The sequence below is a fragment of the Hordeum vulgare genome, chromosome 1H, assembly GCF_904849725.1.
Source record: "Hordeum vulgare subsp. vulgare chromosome 1H, MorexV3_pseudomolecules_assembly, whole genome shotgun sequence".
NCBI lineage: Eukaryota > Viridiplantae > Streptophyta > Magnoliopsida > Poales > Poaceae > Hordeum > Hordeum vulgare.
The window spans coordinates 488,160,823-488,182,630 of NC_058518.1; the positions used below are offsets into that span (position 1 = coordinate 488,160,823).

The following is a 21,808-nucleotide window of genomic DNA, read 5'->3' on the forward strand; positions in this document are numbered from 1 at the left end:
AGACATGTTTGTACCTCGTGTTACTATGTGTTCCTCATGACAGTAGGGTTGGGGTGTACGTCTTAGTGTTCATATTCAGTCCATGCCCTCGAAAACGAGTTCCATATGTCAGATCTGAAAGTCAAACCCCCAGCGGTACTACCGCCAGGGGGTAACGGTACTACCGCTAGGACCCCCAGCGGTACTACCGCCAGGACTGGCGGTACTACCGCCAGGCCCCAGCGGTACTACCGCCAGGAGCATTCACGGTGTATTCTTTTTGTTTTGTGCTTAGCAATGCATGTTTCCTTTTTCTGCGTTCTCAAGTTTCATTGCCTTTACTTTTCTTGTCGCATCTTTTTCGCTTTGTGGTCTGTGTCACAGGTGGCTCTGCTCGCCGTTCGAACCCCCACGGGACACGGCGTCCAAACAGTTTCGCAACACAGAGGCGCCCGAGGGGTCTGCCACGTCTGGTCTGCCTCCCAAGAAGAAGTCCTTCAAGAAGACCGCTCACAAGGAAAAGAGGGTCAATATCCGTACAATGTCCCCCAAGGACTTTCTGCAATTTCGCACCAAGAACCCATATCTCAAGGAGAGAGAAGTGATCGATGGTGTTGACAATGTCTGGGCAAGGGACCAGTGCAGGATCTATCGGGATGTTATTGCTCCCTTCAAGAAGAACCATGTCTCTGTTCAGTGGATTGATCTGGCACATCTTCAGCGGAACATGAACTACTTTGCTGATGCCCTCTCTCTGGTTGACAAACTGGGCATCAAAGACATCATCACCTTCAAGACGGACTTTGATCCCACTGCAGTGGCTCAGTTTTATGTCACAGTCCATTTCTCACCTGATGATCAGCGTTCCATGATCTGGATGACTGGGTCAAAAAGGATGACCGGTTCCTGGACTGAGTTCATGCAGTTCCTTCACATTGATTTTCAGGGTGCTGACACTTCTCTTGGGCTGCGTCCTCATGCTACAGCCCCCACCGATAGGGCCTCCGCAAAGGACAGACTGCAGTCACTGTATCTGAGGAAGGGGGTGCTTCCCAAGCACCTGTACATCATGCATCGGATCTTTCGCAACACCCTTTTCCCTCGGATTGGTAACTTCGATAAGGTCCATGGCTACTTGGCTGAGATGCTGTTACTGTGTGAGGATGCTATGTCTCAGGAGTCTGCTCAGCTGGATATTGCAGATGTGTTGTTCACAGAGCTCTGGAACTGCATCATCAATCGTAAGGTTCCTATCTACGGGCCTTACCTATTTGCATACATTTGCCATAAGTGGGAACAGGCTTTTCCGGATGAGGTGCTCTACGCACAGTCTGATTACATTGTGCATGACCCGATCAGGCTTCGCGTCAAGGACAAGTGGGCCAATCCATCTACATCCTTTCAGCACATGGATACAGATACAGAGACCGCTGCTGACAGAGGAACTGCCTCTCAGTCCCGCTCGTCTGCCATGCCATCTTGGGCTATCAAACTATAGGACAAGATGAAGACACTTTTCTGTATGCAGGCCAAGGGACAGTACCAGACACATGTGGCTCAGAAGCAGAGCCGCCAGAGGCATAAGCGTGTTCTCAGGACCTTGGATGTGGACATCTCCAGCGGCTCAGAGGACGACATCACTCCGGAGGACACGTGGATGCAGGCTCAGGGGTACCAGTGGTCTGGCGATGAGGCAGCAGAGGAGGAACAGACCGACCAGGAGGGGACAGACGAGTCTGGTGATCCTGAAGACGAGGAGTAGTTACCTGTGGCATTAGGTGTGCCCCCTTTTTGGTGTCTTGTGCCAAAGGGAGAGAGTCTAGGATTTTCTTTCATTTGAACTTTGCATTGCTTTGCTTTATCTCGTATGGTTTGTTTTGAACTTGGTTTGATTCTCGTTTGCTATCTTGTGTGAGACATGATCTTTCTTATGTGAGATTTATTTCCATCATATGCTGTGAGTCATATGTCCCGTATTGTCATATATCTCTATCTTTTTATTCTCATATTATTCTCTGTGCAAATCCGGTATTTTCATCAATCCACCAAAAATGGGGAGATTGTTGAGGCATAGTTTATGCCTAAGTAATTTTGGTGATTGATGACAGTACCGTACAGGACTAATCGTGTGTGTCAAGGTTTCAGGTAACACTCGTCAACGGCACAAGACGTCACGTCTCCTCTCTTCTGGAACGGAAGCACGATGCTCTCTACGATTCTCTTTATTTGAGTCATAGGAAAGCCGTACTATTAAGAGGGGATCCGTAGTGGAAAGGTTTGGGTGGAATCTATCTTTACACACGCACACTTCACATTCTCCCTTTCCTTATCTTTTGGAGCGGCCCTCGCCTATTCGTCTCGTTTATCTCTGCAAAATGGTCCCTAGCGGTAGTACCGCTGGCCAGCGGTAGTACCGCCCCTGGTCAGCGGTAGTACCGCTCCAGGTGTTTTGTTCTACCTACCTAGCGGTAGTTTGTGGACGGACCCTTTTGCGAAGACTTTTCCCGGCGGTAGTAGTGCTTGTGCACTACCAAGGGGCCAGCGGTAGTACCGCTGGTGTCAGCGGTAGTACCGCTGCAGCCAGCGGTAGTACCGCCAGGCAGCGGTAGTACTGCTCCGGCACAGCGGTAGTACTGCTGGTGCTCGGGCAGAGAGTGAGAAAATGGTCTGATTTTTCCCCCACTATATAAAGGGTTCTTCTAGCTGAGGAACCCTATCTCTTACCTCTCTAAGCTCCATTGTTGCTCCACAAGCTCTAAAGTGCCCGATCTCTCTCCCTAGCCAATCAAACTTGTTGATTCTTTAGGGATTGGTTGAGAAGGCCTAGATCCACACTTCCACCAAGAGAAAAGTTGATTCCCCCACCAATCCCTTGCGGATCTTGTTACTCTTCGGTGTTTGAGCATCCTAGACGGTTGAGGTCACCTCGAAGCCATATTCCATTGTGGTGAAGCTTCGTGCTTTAGTTGGGAGCCTCCAAGCTTTGTGTGGAGTTGCCCCAACCTTGTTTGTAAAGGTTCGGTCGCCGCCTTCAAGGCCACCTATAGTGGAATCACGGTACCTTGCATCGTGCGAGGGCGTGAAGAGAATACGGTGGCCTTAGTGGCTTTTTGGGGAGCATTGTGCCGACACACCGCTCCAACGGAGACGTACTTCCTGTCAAAGGGAAGGAACTTCGGTAACACATCCTCGTCTCCATGGGTTCCACTTGTGGTTATCTCTAACCTTTACTTTGTATTTGCTTATGCTTGTGACTATATCTTACTTGTCCTAATAGCTCTAGTTGTTAGCTTCTATACGGTTCACCTCTTTGTCATATTATTTGTGAACCCGTATAGTGTTTACCTTAACTTGTTAAGATTAATAAAAAAGTGGTCGTTGTCTATTCACCCCCCCTCTAGCCAACCATATCGATCCTTTCAACCACCTCATGATCCTCGCCGTGCTGGCCGGCCTGTTCCCGAACGATGCCAAGCCGCGGCGAGGTGGCTCGGCGCCGGGCTGTCGCAAGAGCAAAGAATGACATCGAATGGACATGCTCTACACCGACTACTTCGCCGACGCTCCTTTGCACGGCGAGAAGGTATTTCACTGCCGTTATTGGATGGGCCGGAAGCTCTTCCTCAGGATCATGAATGCCATCCCGGAGTTCGACAACTATATATTTCATTTGCAAGAAGGATTGCACTGGCACGGTTGGATTCTCCTCACACGAGAAGTGCACCATAGCTATGAGGATGCTTGCTATGGAGGCTCAAGGGCAACACCTAGTTCGATTTGTTTTAATTATGAGCTTGCTTCGTTGAACTATTTGATTCGTATTGGAAATATGAGCTTGATTCATGAAACTATTTGATTTGTATTGATTTCTGTGATGACCTTTGTCATAGAAAATAATCACTCATACGATGAGTATTAAAAGCATCTTACAAAGATGTCTTGCCCTTGATGTTGATCAAAGAGTGGACATTACTTTTATTATTTTGACACAAGCAAGGTTCAACCGATATAAACATATCAAGATATCTCTACACTTCTCTTCATGTATTATAGGGCACACATGATATGGTTTGTCACAACTCAAGGGCAGAGGAATTTGCACATATGCCGAAGCTCTTATTCAAAAAGATTTGTGAAAAATGAATTTACACAACAATGTTAAGACAGAGGAATTCCTAGCCCGTGCAGCTGCACGGGTTGATGACTAGTATGTCTAAACATTTGTGGCTCGAGTTTGCACGTTGCTCAAACACAATATTTCTGACCCGAGAAGCTCGAGCGCTTGCATTGCACTAGTACACAACACAAAAATCAGCACAGTCATACTCCCTCCGTTTCTAAATATAAATCTTTTAAATTTTTTTACTAGAGTATTACATACATAGTAAAATGAGCGAATCTACACTTTAAAATATGTCTATATACATTTATATGTAGTCCCCTAGTGAAATATTTAAAAAGATTTATATTTAGAAACGGTGAGAGTATATGGTAGTATAAATCTAATTTCTAAATCAAGAAGTGTTTTTTATCTGTGGATCTGTATTGCTTGCAGGTGCCTGAAGTTTCCTGCTGAGCAATACTACCGAGTACCGACATGGCTAATCCCTGCCGGTGGGTGATCCACGATCGAGCGAAGCCTGAACCGAGCTACCGACTTCCACACTTGGGACCATGAACGATCCCAGCCAAGGTTTGCTCATTTGCGACGTGGTGTGTCCACCCGTTCGGCTCATGGCTAGCTGCCATAAGAACCAAGCGACCACACTTCTGACAGTGGGCCCAAAGAAGGCTGTGAAACAATCCCATTGTTGGTGACATGCATCTCTAAACAAACTCGAGCCTGCTTTGTGCCAACTCGGGACGCTACTGCATCCCGGTCATCCTGTAAATTTCTTTAATGTGTGTACTGTATTTATGGAACAACATAAACTCAGCAACACGTGCATTTTTGTTTGAGGAAAAGAGTGATACAAATCACTCAGGTGACGCAATACAATCATCATTTCTAGAGAATCTCTAAGCACCACTCTATATTGGTAAAGTGAGCCACCTTGTTCTGATCCCTTCTGATACAAATCACTCAAGTGAGCCACCTTGTTCTGATCCCTTCTGCCTAGGCTAAATGATGGGCTTGGAAAAGTTTCATAGTCTCATTTATATCACATATTTCTTCTATCTTTGGTCAACGTCCATCTTGGCGCTGCGAGGTGAGGGGACCTCGCATCTTCAAGATTGTTCTGCTCTTCGTCAACGTCCACTAATCTCCATATTTTGCAAGAACAAAATTACTCGCATTTTTTGGCGGTGCCATAAGGTTAAAGAGTTTTCTGTCCTCGCAGATTCAAATATTCAGATCCCATAAGTTTATGTTGACATGTGATGCTTTTTTGTTGTTAATTTGTTTCTTTGTTCATCGACATCATCGTAAATAAATTGTGATTCGACGGTCCACATTTACAGGGGATCATCGCTGTTCATCCATCAAGGCTTCTCATCTTTTTGGATAGGCGACTCAAGGTGCTTTCAAAAAACATTATTGGTAATGTTTGTGCAGGTGAAAGACGGACAACATCGTTGCTCCATTCCAATTGCAACCTCTCTACCAAAGTTTATGGAGTATTTCTTCTAGCAGAGATTGATAACGCGAAGAAGATATTTTCAAGAGAGTTCATTGTAATTCTTAGTTTTAGAAGTTACTTTGTAATTGTTACGAGTATGAATAAAATTACTGGTGTTTCTTAAAATACAATCTCCTATAAAGGATGTTGGATTATCCGTCTCCCTTGGCTGCTCGCGGCCGAGAGCGCCTCCTGGGCGTCTATTGGCCGGTGGCATGCTACGGAGCCTCTAGGTGGTGAGGCGACCGTCCAATCTGCCCGGACGACTCGCAGACGCGAGACCAGAGTAGCAGGTTAATTATGGGTGGACCTAGGGCTCAGGATTGATATAGTCGACGTGCGTCCATGGCAAGTGGACCGGAGGTGCATGATAATCCACAAGTATAGGATACCACGATAGTCTTCGAGGATAGTATTTAATCCAAATTTGTTGATTCAACACAAGAAAAATCAAATAATATTTATGAGCCTTAGCAGTTGAGTTGCCAATTCAACCACACCTAAAATATAATATGTCTACAACAAAGTGTTTAGTAGCACAATAGTTTGACAAACAGTACAATAGTAACATGAACAATACCACTATCAATTTGTGATGTTTGTAACATCACCATCAGTAGTAACTTAGTAAAGATCAATATGAGAAAGCATAGGCACTGGATCAACAATTGATATTTCTATTGGATGAAATTCATCTTGTGACAGTCACAACCTAGAGCGACGCACAATAGCTCTAATTCATCAATGTAATGTAGGCATGTGTTTAGTATATAGTCGTACATGCTTATACTAAGAATTACATAACATCTCTTGTCCTACCCTCCCGTGGGAGCATGGTCCAAAGGGAGACTAAGGGATATTAAGGTCTTCTTTTAGTAGAGAACCGAAACAAAGCATCAACACATGATAAATACATGACCTCCTCATACTATGGTCATCATTGGAGATGATTCTAACTTCTGTCACTTTGGAGTCTACGGATCATAACACATAATAGATGCATATAACTTGCAAGATAGGATCTAAAACAATCTCATATTCATAGAAACAAAATAGGTTTAAAACTGAAATCATGGCGCTCGGCCCCTAGTGACAAGCATTAAGCATAACAAAGCACAACAATATCAATCTCAGAAAATAGTGGATAGCAGGGATCGAGCCCTAACAAATTGATTTGATTACATGAAAAATCTCATCCAAATCCATCACCGTCCAGCAAGCCCACAAAGGAATCACTCCTGGCGGTGAGCATCATGAATTTGTTGGTCGAGAAGGGTTCATGATGATGATGACGACAAATTATCCTCCCCGAAGCCCCAAAACGGCCAGATCAGCCCCCAAAAGAAGAACAAGAAGTGACGGCGGCTCCATCTCGTAAAACGTGAAGAAAGTTTCTCTCTGATTGTTTTCTCCGCAATAAGATACTTATGGAGTTGGAATTAAGTCAGTCGAAGGTTCGAGGGGCCCACGACACTGCTTGGCGCACCCGGGAGTGGGGGGTAGACGCACCATGCGAGCTCATCGCTCCATGGTGGCCCCCTCCGGTAGCTCTCTTCACCAATATTTTTTATATATTTCAAAAATAATCTCCTTCAATTTTCATCTCAATATGAGAAATTTTATTTCGCACAAAAACAACATTATGTTAGTTCTCCTGAAAACAGCATCAGTCCGGGTTAATTTCAGTCAAATCATGCAAATTAGAGTCCAAAAAAAGAGCAAAAGTATTTTGAAAAGTAGATATATTTGGGACGTATCAACTACCCCAAGCTTAAATTATTGCTTGTCCTCAACTTATTCAGTTGACAAACTAAAAATGATAAAGGAAAACTTTTACAAACTCTTTTCTTCTCGTTGTTGTATATAAGCTTAACGAGTGTTCAAGTTTTCAGCAAAGGTTATGAATTAACCGTATGAATGATATCATTTAGGTCTCATTTCTACTCAAGTCAATAACTTAACCAACTAGAGAGAAATAATAAGATATCTTGAATGCCAACAATTTATCAAAACAATCATGATATAATATGATAATATGGTATCTCTCTAGCCATTAATTTCCGAGACCGCAAACAATAAATGCATATCACCTCTGAAGTTCAAGCAACAAATAAACATTGTAGTTTAGGGTAGAGAAGATCCAGTCATTTTCACATTCAATAGTAAATATACTCAATGCATAAAATGACAATACCGCTCTCAAATTCAGTGCTTTTAATGAGAAGGTGATAACTCGGTGATAAAAGTAAATGGAAATGCCATTCGCAAAGGGAAGCATGGATCTATAGAGGTGCGAGAGCTTAGAGTTTTAAAATAGAGGTGAATATGTTTTGAGTGGTGAGGTTTTCTCGTCAACGTTACGGCAAAGGATTTTGATATTTTCCATGCTAAATACATTATCGGCGGTTCCCAAGTGGAAAGGTAAAGTTTACTCGCCCTCGACCATACAAACACAAGCCATAGCTAGCCGAATTCACGGATGCACTCCAAACAATCAACCTTCTAGGGGGAGCTTGTTTTATTATATTTTTGGTTTTGATTACAGGACTGGGCATGCTAAATACCATCCTCTCTTTTGCAATGATAGGTGAATAAACACCCTCATGAGAATAATCCAATTAGCATGAAAGATAATGAGCGCCCGTCGCTCCATAAATGGTACAGGTGCACAAAAGAATGTTTATTTGAATGATTAGAGGTGCCGTATGCAAATTTACTTGGAACGACAGAGGAATACCACATATAGGTCGGTATGGTGAACTCATATGGAACAACTTTGGGTCTAAGGATTTGGATGCACAAGCAGTATCCCCGCTTAGTATAGGTGAAGGCTAGCAAATAGATTGAGAAGCGACCAACTGAAGAGGGACAACGGTTATAAACATGTATTGTGAATAACTAACATTGAATAGGAGCATGAGTAGGATATAAAATACCATGAACATAAAATCAAGAAGGCTGCATTGGTTTTGAATCAACTACATGTTTGAACATGTGCCAATTTAAGCTATTTTAATTATTCAGAGAAGGATACCATACTAACATACTGCATCACAACCATTTTCATGCATGTTGGCAGACAAAAAGAATCATTATCCACTCATAGCTATTTAAGCATGGCATGATCGACTATAATATCTAATTATCATCACAAACATGTTTACTCATAATATGATGAATCAAGATCGACTGAGATGAACATATTTTCAAAAAACGGAAAACAAGAAGAGTTCATACCAGCTTCCCTTCACCGCAATCACTTCATCAAATAATCGTCATTATTGTCTTTCATTTGGACGACCGAATGATGTGGAAATAATAATTGTGCAATTGTATCATAGACTAAGCTAGAATCTGTGAAACAATTTATTCAAAAGAAAAGACAAGGTAACATGGGCTCTTTGTTGGATCAACAATATTGCATATGAGAGCCACTCAACAATTCTAACATGATCTTCTCCTTACGACGACTCAAAGAAAAGAAATAATTTCAGAGAAACACATAGAAATATTTTTGAATTTTTTAGTTTTTCTGAAGAAAGTAAAAAAAGAATAGAAGAAGAACAAGAAACAATAAAAACTATTTACACGAAAAAGCTCCTAACAAGTGAAAGAAGAATAGAAAATCTTTTTGGATTTTCTTTTGCATACAACACACTAGCAAACTAAGAAAGAAAAAACCGAAAGGAAGCAAGAAATGTTTTTTGGATTTTTGAAAGTTTTTCAAACACGCAAAAGAAAGTGAAGAATAAAATTAAAGATGGATAAACACTGAAAAAGGATGAACATCGACAATTTGAATGAATTTATGATACATGAATGTAATGTGTGTGAGATATACGTACTCTCCAAGCTTAGGACTTGGGCCCAACTTGGTGTATGGCCATGGCTGGTGCGGGTAATAATAGTGGAGATAGTTTGGGTTATACTCCATCGCAACTGCTAGTGCCTGGTGGGCTGCCTCATTACAGCGGGCAGTCTCCTCTGCGGCCTTGTATGCCTCGGCTTCCTCCCTAAGTATAAAGTATGTTCGATTTTTCTGAAAGTTGAAGAAGGTAGGAGCATGCAAAGTAATATGGAAAACACGACCCTTGTCAAAAAATAGCTTGCATTGGAATAGTGAAGTCTCTCTTCCGAGAAACAAATGACACTCCACGGATTCGTAATCAAGGTGACTAGGTGGTAGAAATGAATCATTTTCTTTAATGGGTATGCCAAGATAAGAAGCTAAACGAGTTGCATAAATTCCACCATAAAGAACACCATCAAGAGAATTTTTACGTAAGCGACACGCTATGATGGCTGCTATGTTGAATTGTCTATCCCTTAATACCGTGCTTTTGAGAATGCTTAAGTCAGGTGCGCACAAGGTACTGAGGTCATGTTTACCATTAATACATCTTTCTATGAACGGAGAAATGTAATGGATGGGAGGAAAATGAATTCAAGCAATCCTAGATTGCGTTAGCCCCTAGTTTTGCCTTAAGTAATACTCGTAAGAAATCCATTGCAATCATTTTTATGAGGTTCAAGGCAAGTTCCCCACAATGGAATTCTACAAGCTTCACTAAATTCTTGCACACACATGCGAAAAGAGTTATCATACAAGTCAAACATAAACTCATGAGATGAGCGGTGAGATACATAGGAGTATTTAAGTTTTCGCATAAAGGAATCGGAAAGATCATGGTACTACGGGCACTTATGTGACAGGAAGTCCGTGAGCTCTGCATTTTGTACATACATATCAAATTCTTCCTTGATGCCAGCTCTACTCATGAAGTTGTCACACGACCATTCACAAGGTTTGACAGGTGCATCCCGTGGAGGTTCAAAATCCGGTTCACGAATTGCAACCCTCAGTGAGCTCTTGCTCGAAGAACCTCCATGGAAAATCACCTCGAAACGGACCAAGAACTCGGGCCAGGAGGCACTATTGATTTTTTCTAAAGGTAAGACGAGGCAATGGCCTGATGCACTAAGTGGTGGGGTCCCCATGTGACAGGATGGACGTGACGAGCGGGCTTTCGGCCCGTTATGGACCAGACCGCATGGTCCTGGCTCGCTAAATAATATGGCCGGTCCGGTTCGTGAAAAGGAGACTGAAATTTGGTCCGAAACGATCCAAGCTCGGTCCGGCTTGGAGCACCGAAGGCCTAACCCAATAGAGCTAATTAGGAGACACCCAACACAGGCTGTGTGACCTAACCATATCGACCTACTCCTCTTCCCTAGCCAACACCGCAATGTCTGATTCTCTTCCCTAACTGGCGCCGCACCAGCTGCTTCCCTGCTCTCCCTCCCTCCCCCCGACGCCGCGGCACCACTGCCTCGTGTCTCCGCTCCCTCGCACGGCTTCTCGCCCTCTCACCCACCCGACCCTGCCACTCCCGCTCTCTCCCGTGCCTTTCCCTTGCGTTGTCGCGCCGCCGCTTCTTAGGTGTATCTTCCACCGTGCTTCTGTTCCAACCACCGCCCTGACACCCTATGTCACGCCCAAGATGCGGCCCTATCCTCAATTTGGCACGAGGGCCTCGTCGGGGATAGAAGCGCATCTCGTCGTGTCGCAAGAATGGATATCGTTACAAGTACATGTACTGAAAAGAAGAGATATATGGAATTGGCTTACACTCGCCACAAGCTACATCAGAGTCACATCAGTACATTACATAATCATCAAGAGTAAGAGCAGGGTCCGATTACGGACGAAAACAAACGAAAAAAAAAACGACGTCCATCCTTGCTATCCCAGGCTACCGGCCTGGAACCCATCCTAGATCGGTGAAGAAGAAGAAGAAGAAGCATCTCCAAATGAACAGTCAACGCGCTCGCGTCAAGTAACCTTTACCTATACCTGCAACTGGTGTTGTAGTAATCTGTGAGCCAGAGGGGACTCAACAATCTCATTTCCAAAGATATCAAGACTAGCAAAGCTTAATGGGTGAGGCATGGTTTAAGTGGTGAGCTTGGAGTAGCGACTAAGCATATATTTGGTGGCTAACTTACGAGTACAAGAATAAGAGGGGGAAGATCTACGCATAACGGACATGACTACTAATGATCAAATGAATGATCCTGAACACCTACCTACGTCAGACATAACCCCACCGTGTCCTCGATCGGAGAAGGAACTCGCGAAAGAGATAATCACGGTTACGCACACAGTTGGTCAGTTTTAATTAAGTTAACTTCAAGTTATCTAGAACCAGTGTTAAACAAAGCTTCCACGTTGCCACATAACCGCGGGCACGGCTTTCCGAAAGATTTAACCCTGCAGGGGTGCTCCAACTAGTCCATCACAAATTACCACAAGTCGCATAGAAATCCTCAATCACGAAGCTCGCGATCTCGTCGGATTCCCTAGCGGAAAACCTTAACTCTGAGATTTCCCAAAGCATCACCGGAATCCCGATGCACAAGATATCTCGTCAAAGGTAAAACTAATCCAGCAAGGCCGCCCGACGTGTCGACGATCCCGATAGGAGTCGCATACCTCGTTCTCAGGACACGGCGGATGAGCTAGACGTCGGGATCGCTAAACCTCCGGGTGACTAGAGGGGCGCCGGACATCGCTCAGGTGGGACCAACACTCATGAGGAGCACTGGCCCGGGGGTTGATTAAATTATCCTCGGGGTCCGGAAAGTCCCTATGCAATTTTATTAGGTGTTTAGGCAAATGTAGTACCAAAGTTGGGCCTTGCCAGACCAGCTTTAATCTAAAACGAATTATCAAGGGGGTCCCCATAACAACCCCGATCGTGTTGGGAGCGCTCATTTATGGAACATAACACCGGTAGCCGAAACTAAGGGGGAAAAGGTGGAACAAAACACCAGGCTAGAAAGGCCGAGCCTTCCACCTTTTACCAAGTGTATAGGTGCATTAAGTTTAAATAGCAATTAATATGGTGATATAACAAGGAACCCATGTTATCACATGGAAGCAACTGCATCTGCAACTAGCAACGCTATCAACAGGGTAAAGCAAGTAGTAACATAGCCAATCAGTGGTTTGCTAGGTTGAACAGGTTGAAGGTTAACATGGCATTGTTGAGAGGCTGACATTTAACATGTGGTAGGCAACGAGACATAAACGATAGAAGCGATAAAACTAGCATGGCAATGATAGTAATGGTATCTGGGGAAATGATCATCTTGCCTGAGATCCCGCTGAGAAGAAGAATGACTCCATGAAGCAGACGAACCGACGTAGTCGAACGGTCCTCACATCCGACACACTTGCGGAACTCTATCGAGACGGAGGGAAACGGAAACAGGCATCAACACAGGTATTCACCACACGATGCACAACATGATGCACAACCTACTATGATGCATGAGCAGCTGGATACATGCAAGTCACTGCATGACAACTCACACAAGCAGTCACTACACATTAAGTGAAGTTCAATATGCAACGAGTTGCATATTGACGAAACTCCACGTTAATTATTTAGTTCACTCCCGGTTATTAACACGACAATATTAATGTTGTCAAACATGCAAGAGGTGAAGCGTAATTAAACTACTTATCTAGGCATTTTAAATGAGATCGGAAATGACATATAGCATCTCCGAAACGACCTCACAAGTTAATTTATAATTCTGTCCAGATCTGAACTAACACATTTAATTAGTTGTTAAATAGCAAAACAAATAGGTCACGTGATTCTACGCGTCAAGGCAAGCAACCTACACATAAAGATCATCTCCAACGGAGCTACGGATCAAAAGATACAAGCACCGCAAGATATGATGGCATGAATGCAATATGTGTGCAACGGCGGTCACGAGCACTTCAAAACATACAAACATCAAGAGAAAAGAAACTACACGAGATCCTAAGCAAGTTTCATGTAGGACACGACCAAAACGGAGCTACGGTTCAAAAGATACGAGCAAAACAAGAAATCACGACAATGTGCCAAAATCAGCCACATAGCATTTTCTACGCCCCACAACTACGGCTACACAACTCCGATATGCACAAACAAGGCATGGCATGGAAGAGGGCAAGAAGCACTACTACAAACAACTAACAACAACTAGCATGGCATCATGGATCACTAGGGAAAGAAGACACAAAATGGCATCTCACACTCTATTTCAGGCTTAGTGAAAATTACTCCTCATCAAAGTGCAGTTTTCGATCTGAAGCAATATTGACAGCAGCAAAACCTATAGCTACAGGACTCCAAATGGCATGAAAATTTACAGCATGCTAGAGAAACACAAGGGGTACAACTAACTCCACAGGACCAACCTCAAAAGAGCTACAGATCACAAGATGCAAGCAAGACAAGACAGCAACAAAATATAACAGATTCCAGACTTGGAAATATTTCAGCACGTCCAAAACAACACTATTTCTAGCAACTTGAGGGCAAGAAAACAACACCTAAACATGCATTTCAATTGCAACCAAAAATACCAGAGGCTAAACAAAACACCCAAGAACAATTCCCTAGTTGACAACTTAAGCAAACGGGGCACGGAATAAATCGTACGAAATAAACAAGAGGGCAACATGGCAAAATATTTCGCGAACTAACTTCCTCAAAAGCTAAAACTAATTGCACAGAAAAATCCAACCCCGAAAACATATAAAATAAGTGGGGTTGCGCTACAAAATAAAGCCACACATAAATGCGGGAAACATAACCTATATACGGGAAAATAAACTACCGGCAATCCCTACATGCAAACATACCAATGACCGCTCTAAAATACACGGAAAAATAGTTCCTAAAACATAGGCATTTCTAATACGACACTCTAGCAATCAGGACTTGCACGGAAATTAAATACGGGGCATATCCTATTGAAACAGCACGCAAAACTAGGCGTTTGGCACGTTAAACTTCATCAAATAATTATGCAGGTTTTATAAACGGGTTCTAATCGAGAAACTACACGTTTTACATATATAATACTCTCCGATCCGACACACGGATTTAAAACTACACGCGTTTCTAATAACCATCAATTTACTGGAATTACTTAATTCCTAAAACATCCTAAATTACATATTGGGCCGAACTGTGGTGCAACATATCTAACGCGCACCTAGGCAAGGATTAGAGGCGGCAGGGAGTTCTCACCTAGCGGGCTCGGCCCATGAAGGGGAGACGGTGGCAGGCCGAGGGCGGCCAACTGGGCCGGGCCGATGGCTCGGCTCGCTCGGCCTGGGGGCGTTTGGAGGTGGGCCGGGGCGAGGCCAACCCAGGAGCGCTGGCGAGCGGTCCAGGAGCTGCCGAGCCGGTCAACGGGACAGGAGCTCGTCCCCTCGCTCGACTGGAATCCATGGCGGCGTCGAGGTCCACCCTGGCGGCGCGACGGGACGTGGAGGCGAGCGGCGCTGCACGAGGGCCCTCTGGCAGCGGCGGATCTGACCGCGACGGGCTCGTTCCCGGGAGAGGCGGCCCGAGGCGGACCTCAAGGCGGCGGCACGGCGGGCTGGATCTGGCGGCCGCGGGGAAGCTGCGCAGAGGCTGGGCGAGCTGACGGCGGGGGCTCCGATGAGGGGCTGGTGCCGGCTGAGGATCTCGGCGGCCGGCGCAGGGTAGGCAATGGCGACCCGGGCAAGCGGCGAAGGCGGCTCTCCATGAGGGGCACGGGAGCACGGGGGTTGCAGGAGGAACGGGCGAGGCGGCGGCGGCGGTTCGGGCCCGGCGGGCCCCGGATGGGCTCGTGCGGGCCGACCGCTGGGGAGGAGGAGGTGCTGCGGGGAGAGGCTAGGGTTAGGGGTAGGTGGGCGCGCTTCCCGAGGCAGGGGGCTGCTGTCCAAAAATACTAGTAGGAGGGTCTATATATAGAGAAGAGGGGGCTAGATTTATCCGAATCGGGATCCGATTTCGACCACGGGTTCGTGAACGGATGGTCACAGACGTGGGAATGGATACGTGACTGTGTAGAGTGGTTTACCGGAGACGAGAGGGAGAACGGGCGGCGCGGCAACGAATTTTAAAACACCGACAGACGTCCGACGATAGACCGAATACGGTGCCGCTATGGTCGACCGTTCGGGTACCAGACGGACTCCGATCGCGACGAAATTTGACAGGCGGCCTAGCTATATATAAATAAAACCACACGACAAATTCCAGCTCAAACGGAGAAAGTTTTTATACACGCTTTAAAAATAGAGTTACGAGGTGCCGCGGGCGCGTGCGTGTGCGGTCAGGCTCGGAACGAACAACGACGTTAACCGGCAACTAACAACGGATGCAAGGTTTGAAAACTGGCGGCAACGGAGATGCCGATGCAATGCAGATGATGCGAATGATGCGATGATGATGCGACAAAATAAAACAGACACACGATGAAAACGGAAAGGAAAGGAAATCTTCTGGAACGTCGGCATCGGGCTGTCACACCCTAGGCCCACATGGCAGTCATTGGACGTCGTCAGACTGTGAGGACCGCTTGTGAGCACGCCCTGTGAGCTCATCTCTCACAGGTGCATCCCCTGGGGTGTGTCCAATGCCAAAAATTCTTATTTACTATGGAAAAAATCATACTGAATTTTTGGGACATTTTTTATTGCACGGATAATTCAGAAAATAGGATAATCTTGGCATTCTACTTTGTTAAAACATTAAATGACAGAGACTAAACTATGGGTATAGTGGTCGTACTTACTAAATTTATCGACCTCATGCCCTTCAGAAAGAGTCCACTAATAAGAGCATCTCCAACAGCCGCGCTTCGCGCCGCGTCCAAAAAATGTGTTTGCCGCGCGCGCTTCGGCTGGTTTAGCGCGGGGATAGGCGCTGGCTCCAATGGCCGCGCTAAAATGCAGCGCCTGCGCACAACATTTTGCAACTAGATAGATTGCAAATCGGCAAAATAAATAGATTGCATAAAATTAAAAATGATACAAAGTTATTTTACATCGGTGCAACTAGATAGATAGTTCGAAAACATATATAAAAGTACGGTGCAAGTAGATAGATAGTTCGAAAATATAGAAACTAGTCCCAGTCGCTCTAATCATCGCTCTAATCATCACCATCATCATCGTCGTTGGTGTCGTCAGAGGTTGAGAGCCATATGTCCAACCAACGATCATCGTTTTCAGTGAAGAACGACCTCCCGCCTGCTGCAACGATATCGGCCTGCGCACTCGCCAATGCCTTCCGCCGACGCCTGTTCAACCGCTCCTCGCGGCGCCTTCGCGTGTCCTCCTCGCGACGCCTTGCCTAGTAGTCTTGCTCGTAGGCGACGTCCTCCGGGTGGCGCCAGCGCCACTCCGCCATGACCCGCTCGTCCTCCTGGGCGACGAGGAGGCGGCGCTGCCACGCAGTGTGCTCCGCACGGTCTTGTTCCGAGTTAAGATGAGGCGGCGGGGCGACGTCTAGCGCCTGCTGGAGCGTGTAGACGTCCTGGAAGTTCATCTGCCGGCGCGGCCTGCCTAGGCGCCATGCCGCCGCGTTGAACATGCGAGCGGCCTCATGCGTCGTCTCGTAGGTGCCGGGGCTGAGTCGGAGATCGCCGGAGCGTATCTCCGAGTAGTACCCGCCGTTGGGGCGCAGGCGGACGCCGCGGTAGCCCGACGCTCCTCGGCGCGCGCGGCGGCATGGTGGCGCGTTGGTGGCGGGGCGCTGGAGCGGTGGAGACGCGGGAGGTAGAGGAAGAGGAAGAGGAGCGGTGGAGGAGCGGTGGAGGCGCGCGTGGCGAGCGCCGCATTTTATAGGCGCAACGGAAGCGGCGCGGCAAAAATGGCGCGCGAGCTGCCGCCTTTTTGCACGCGCGCAAGTGGTTCCCGCGCGTGCGTCTTTCCCGCCACCGCTGGAGCGCGTCAAAACATCCCGTGCGCGCTAAAAGCTGGATTTACCGCGCGCGCGTGTTTTGACGCGGCCGTTGGAGATGCTCTAAGGTTAATCAAGTCTTATTAACAAACCATTTCCGAATAACATGAAATCGAGAAATCTTTGTATAACACCAGATTACCTCAATGGGGATATGCATTTCCCCGACAATAAGAATTTCATATCTCTTTTTGATGGTAGGAATAGGAAATTTGAACCCTCCAATAGTAATTGTCTCAATTGGTTTAACGGAATTGCTATTATTCGCTGAACTTTGTTTTCTCGGGAAGACGGTATGTTGGTTACCATTAACATGACATGTGATCTTGTTTTTGCTGCAATCAATAACAACCCCTGCAGTATTCAAAAAAGCTTTATCAAGGATAATCGACATGTTGTCGTCTTCGGGCATATCAAGAATAACAAAGTCCGTTAAGATAGTAACATTTACAATTAGAACAGGAACATCCTCACAAATGTCGATAGGTGTAATAGTGGATTTATTTTCATTTGCAAAGATATTTCAATAAGTGTTAGTTGCAAATCAAGTCTTGAGAAAGACATAACATTAACACCGGTTCCTAAATCACATAAAGCAGTTTTGATATAGTTTCTTTAGGGGAGCAAGTTATAATAGTTATTTCTCGATCTCGTGACTTCTTACGAACTCCACCTTTAAAAGAGTAATTGTAAGCATCGTGAAAATTTTAGTTTTAGGTATCTTTCTTTTATTAGTGACAATATATTTCATATATTTAGCATCACCGAAAATCTTGAAATAATTATAGAAATAATGCGAGCACCGGGACTTAAACCCTGGTTGGCTAGGGATACCACTGTCCCTCTAACCATCCAATCACAAATTGATTCGCCTATTTCTAACCTATTTTCGTAAGTCACGATCTAATACTACCGAGTTGGAGCCACCGTATGGTTTCCTCTAGAAGGAGGACTTTGGCATCAACTCTTCAACTAAACCAAGACACTACTTGTGTGGGCTATATAAAGCCCAAGCCCAAAAACCCGAAGCTGGTTCTAAACAATTGGAATATGCATTTTTCCTACTAAATAATACTATTTTAATTATTTTCGGGCATTATAGTTGTGGTTCAATTAAACTCTGTTTTTGAGATAATTCAGGCTTCTAGGATGGGCCGTCGAGTTTACATCCGGAGCCGAAGCCCAGCGTGACCATCGTGCCCGGCTGCCCATGCCAAGTCTCTACCAAATAATAAAGCAAATAGTATTTCTAGTCGTTCGTCTAAAAAAATACTCTCAAATTTGCTAAAAATTACGAACCATGCTACCCATAAGTCAAGGCAACGGTTCATTTTTCTTTTCAAAGTCGAGTCATGCTACATTGTTTTATAGGACAATACTAATGAATTTCATGGATGTGCGAGTAGTAAACTGGCTAACGCCTAGTTTTTTTATCCGAGAGACCAGGAATCAATTCCCACACGCTACCTTTTCTCCCACAACTCACCCCCCCCCCCCACACACACATATGCGTTAATGGGCTGGACTCCCTATTTTTTTCATTTGATTTTTTTCTTTTCTTTTCTCATTCTGTTTTCTTTCCTTCTTCCAACCAATTCAGGATTTTTAAATTTTAAAAGTTGCGATTTTTCAAACACATGTTCAAGAAGTCATAAAATGTATGTGAATTCAAAAAATGTTAAGGAAATCATAATTTTTTTGTGGATTATAAAATGTTGGTAGTTTTGCAAAATTGTTCACCAATTATAAAAAAAATTCAGGAAATAAAACCATGTTCATGATTTTGAAAAAAATGATAGTGTATTCAAAACATATTAAGAATTCTGAAAACAAATGTCCATGAAATTTTAGAAAATGTTCACACAAATTAAAAAACACAAAATTTTATTTATTTTGTCATATTTATTTTTGAAAAAAATGATCAATTCAAAAAATGTTGGTGAGTAAAAAAAATGTTCAGGAATTCGGAAACTGTTCTTGCATTTCAACTATTCGTCATTTTTTAAAGAATACAAAATTTTAAAACAATGTTTGTCGATTCAAAAATGCATTCACCAATTAAAAAAATTATGTCTAGGATTTGATTTTGAAAGTCTTTACTTGCCTACGCATTGGGAGTAATTCTTGGTCGATGAGTTTTTTTTTGAAGTTTCAAACATTTCCTTGCACAATATAATGAAAAGTGTAGCGTGCAGTAGCAAGCCCATAGCCTTGGGATTTACCATGTCGAATTCATTATGATCACGTGGACATCACATCATCATCAATGAGGCTGGAAGGAAAAATAAGCGGTAACATAATGAGCCACTGTGTTAAAATAGAAGATGTTCATATGTCACGATATTGAGTTATACTTATTTGGCTAGCGCATAGTTTGTTTGTCTCCCGTTGCAACGCACTGACATATTTTGCTAGTATATCTGAGAGATCATTTGTCATAATGCCTGGATCGGTGCATGCACATACCAAGTATGTCTAAGAATGTATTTTCATAAATGCGTGCACAATAACTTTGGCAGATATCAGAATAACATTGAGTAAATATAATGAATGCAAATTTGTTATAAATGCACGTACATTAATTTGTACACATATGGTATCCTATCTGAGGATATATGTTATAAATGCATATATATTACCTGCAATTCTTTTTGCCTATATACGTATTGTACTACCTCTATATACTTGTGAAAGATGTAACCTTAATTTCTATGAATGAATATATACACGGAGGTACTTCAAGCGGTCAAAAGAAATCTGAGGATAATAACAAGGATCGAGTAAATGATGGATCTGCAATGCAATATGTTGTATAAATAAAATGCCCGGCCGCGCCTAGAAATCGCACAAGCGATCGAATCGGGATGGAGGTGACGTTCGAGACGACGCAGGGTCGCCGATTCATGGTTGAGATTTGGTACTTGTCCACTGTGCGGAGGATCAAGGAGTACATCCTTAAGCAGGAGGGCATCCCCGTGGAGTCCCAGCGGCTCTTCTTCCAGGGCAAGGAGCTCGAGGACGACCGCGACACCGAGCACTACCCCATTGTGGAGGGGTCCCACGTGCTCATCGTCCTGCCGGATGACTCCCCCACTGCCGCCGCCGACCGCCATGCCCCCGGCGCCGTCGTCGTCCACGTCGTCGCCACCGGGCCGGCCCTCGGCCAGGGCCGCCGCATCGTGCTCGAACTGGACGCGTCGTGCACCGTCGCCCGCCTCAAGGAGATGCTCCAGGAGCGCACGGACGAGGCGGTGGCGGCAACCAAGATGAGCGTCTTCTTCGGCAAGGCGGAGATGGAGGACGACAAGGAGCTGGCGCAGTTCAACCCGCCCGTCGATGGGATGGATATGGAGGTGTGCGTGGTCGTGCGCCAGACGCCGCCGCCACCAGCGTGCATCAACGGGAACGGGGCGGCCATGGTTAACAACCAGCGGCTGCAACAGCGGATATCGGTCGAGGTGAAGTCGGGCGCCAAGACTGCGACGCTGGAGGTGAGCGACATGGATGCCGTCAAGGAGCTGCGGGCGGAGCTGGGCACCGCGGCGCCGCACCTCCTCCTGCCCAACGACGGCGCCTACTTCTTCATCTACAAGCAGAATGTCATGGAGGAGGACCGCACGCTGCGCTGGCACGACGTCAAGACCGGCGACACCATCGAGATCTTCAACGGCAGGGTCACCGGTGGCGCTTGATTCATCACACACATCACATCTTCCGTCGATCAGGTTTACAGATTCAGTTCAAAAAAGGATCAGGTTTACAGATCTGAATTGACCATTGAGTTATTATGTTGGATGGTACTGATCTTATCATTTCTATCGTGTAAATTGGTGTAATGTTGAGTTATTAACGATCCGGAAAAAAATGATTACACCTGAAGATCCTATTTGTTGGGTTAATAACTTAATATGTCAACACGAAAACCTATTCGTTTGCTCCTCAATGTTAGCGAACTTTGCATCTCTGTCTTTGGTAATTATCAACGGAACAATAGGGGGAACTCCAACAATCTGTACTTACTTCTTTTTTGTCGCAAAGAAGATACTTTCATTTGCTATGAGCAGGGGAAAATGGTAAGCTCTCCACTTGAGAGGATTATATAATCTCAGCCGTCTAATTGATTAAGGGCCAAACTGGGTATACAAATAAGACTCACTCTGTTTCTATCTACTTCGCATATTAACTTTGTCTTGAGTCAAATTTTCAAAACTGTGTCCAAGTTTATACAAAAGTATATATTAACATCCCCAATACAAAATCAATACCATTAGAATCAACATTCAATGCAATTTTCATATCATGTGTATTTGTTATATTAAAAGTTTAGGTTGTTTTCAATGAACTTTGTCAAATTTATAAATTTTGAATTAGGCCAAAGCTAATATGCCGAGTAAATAAAAA

At 44.8% G+C, this 21,808-nt stretch overlaps 1 protein-coding gene across 1 annotated transcript; it reads left to right on the top strand.

The window, feature by feature from the left end:
• The first annotated feature begins 20,145 nt into the window (after nucleotides 1-20,145).
• LOC123417533 (polyubiquitin-like) lies at nucleotides 20,146-21,260 on the top strand. Its single transcript, XM_045106906.1, has one exon. The coding sequence runs from the start codon at nucleotides 20,272-20,274 to the stop codon at nucleotides 21,097-21,099; it is 828 nt and encodes a 275-aa protein (XP_044962841.1). The 5' UTR covers nucleotides 20,146-20,271; the 3' UTR covers nucleotides 21,100-21,260.
• The last annotated feature ends 548 nt before the right edge of the window (nucleotides 21,261-21,808 follow it).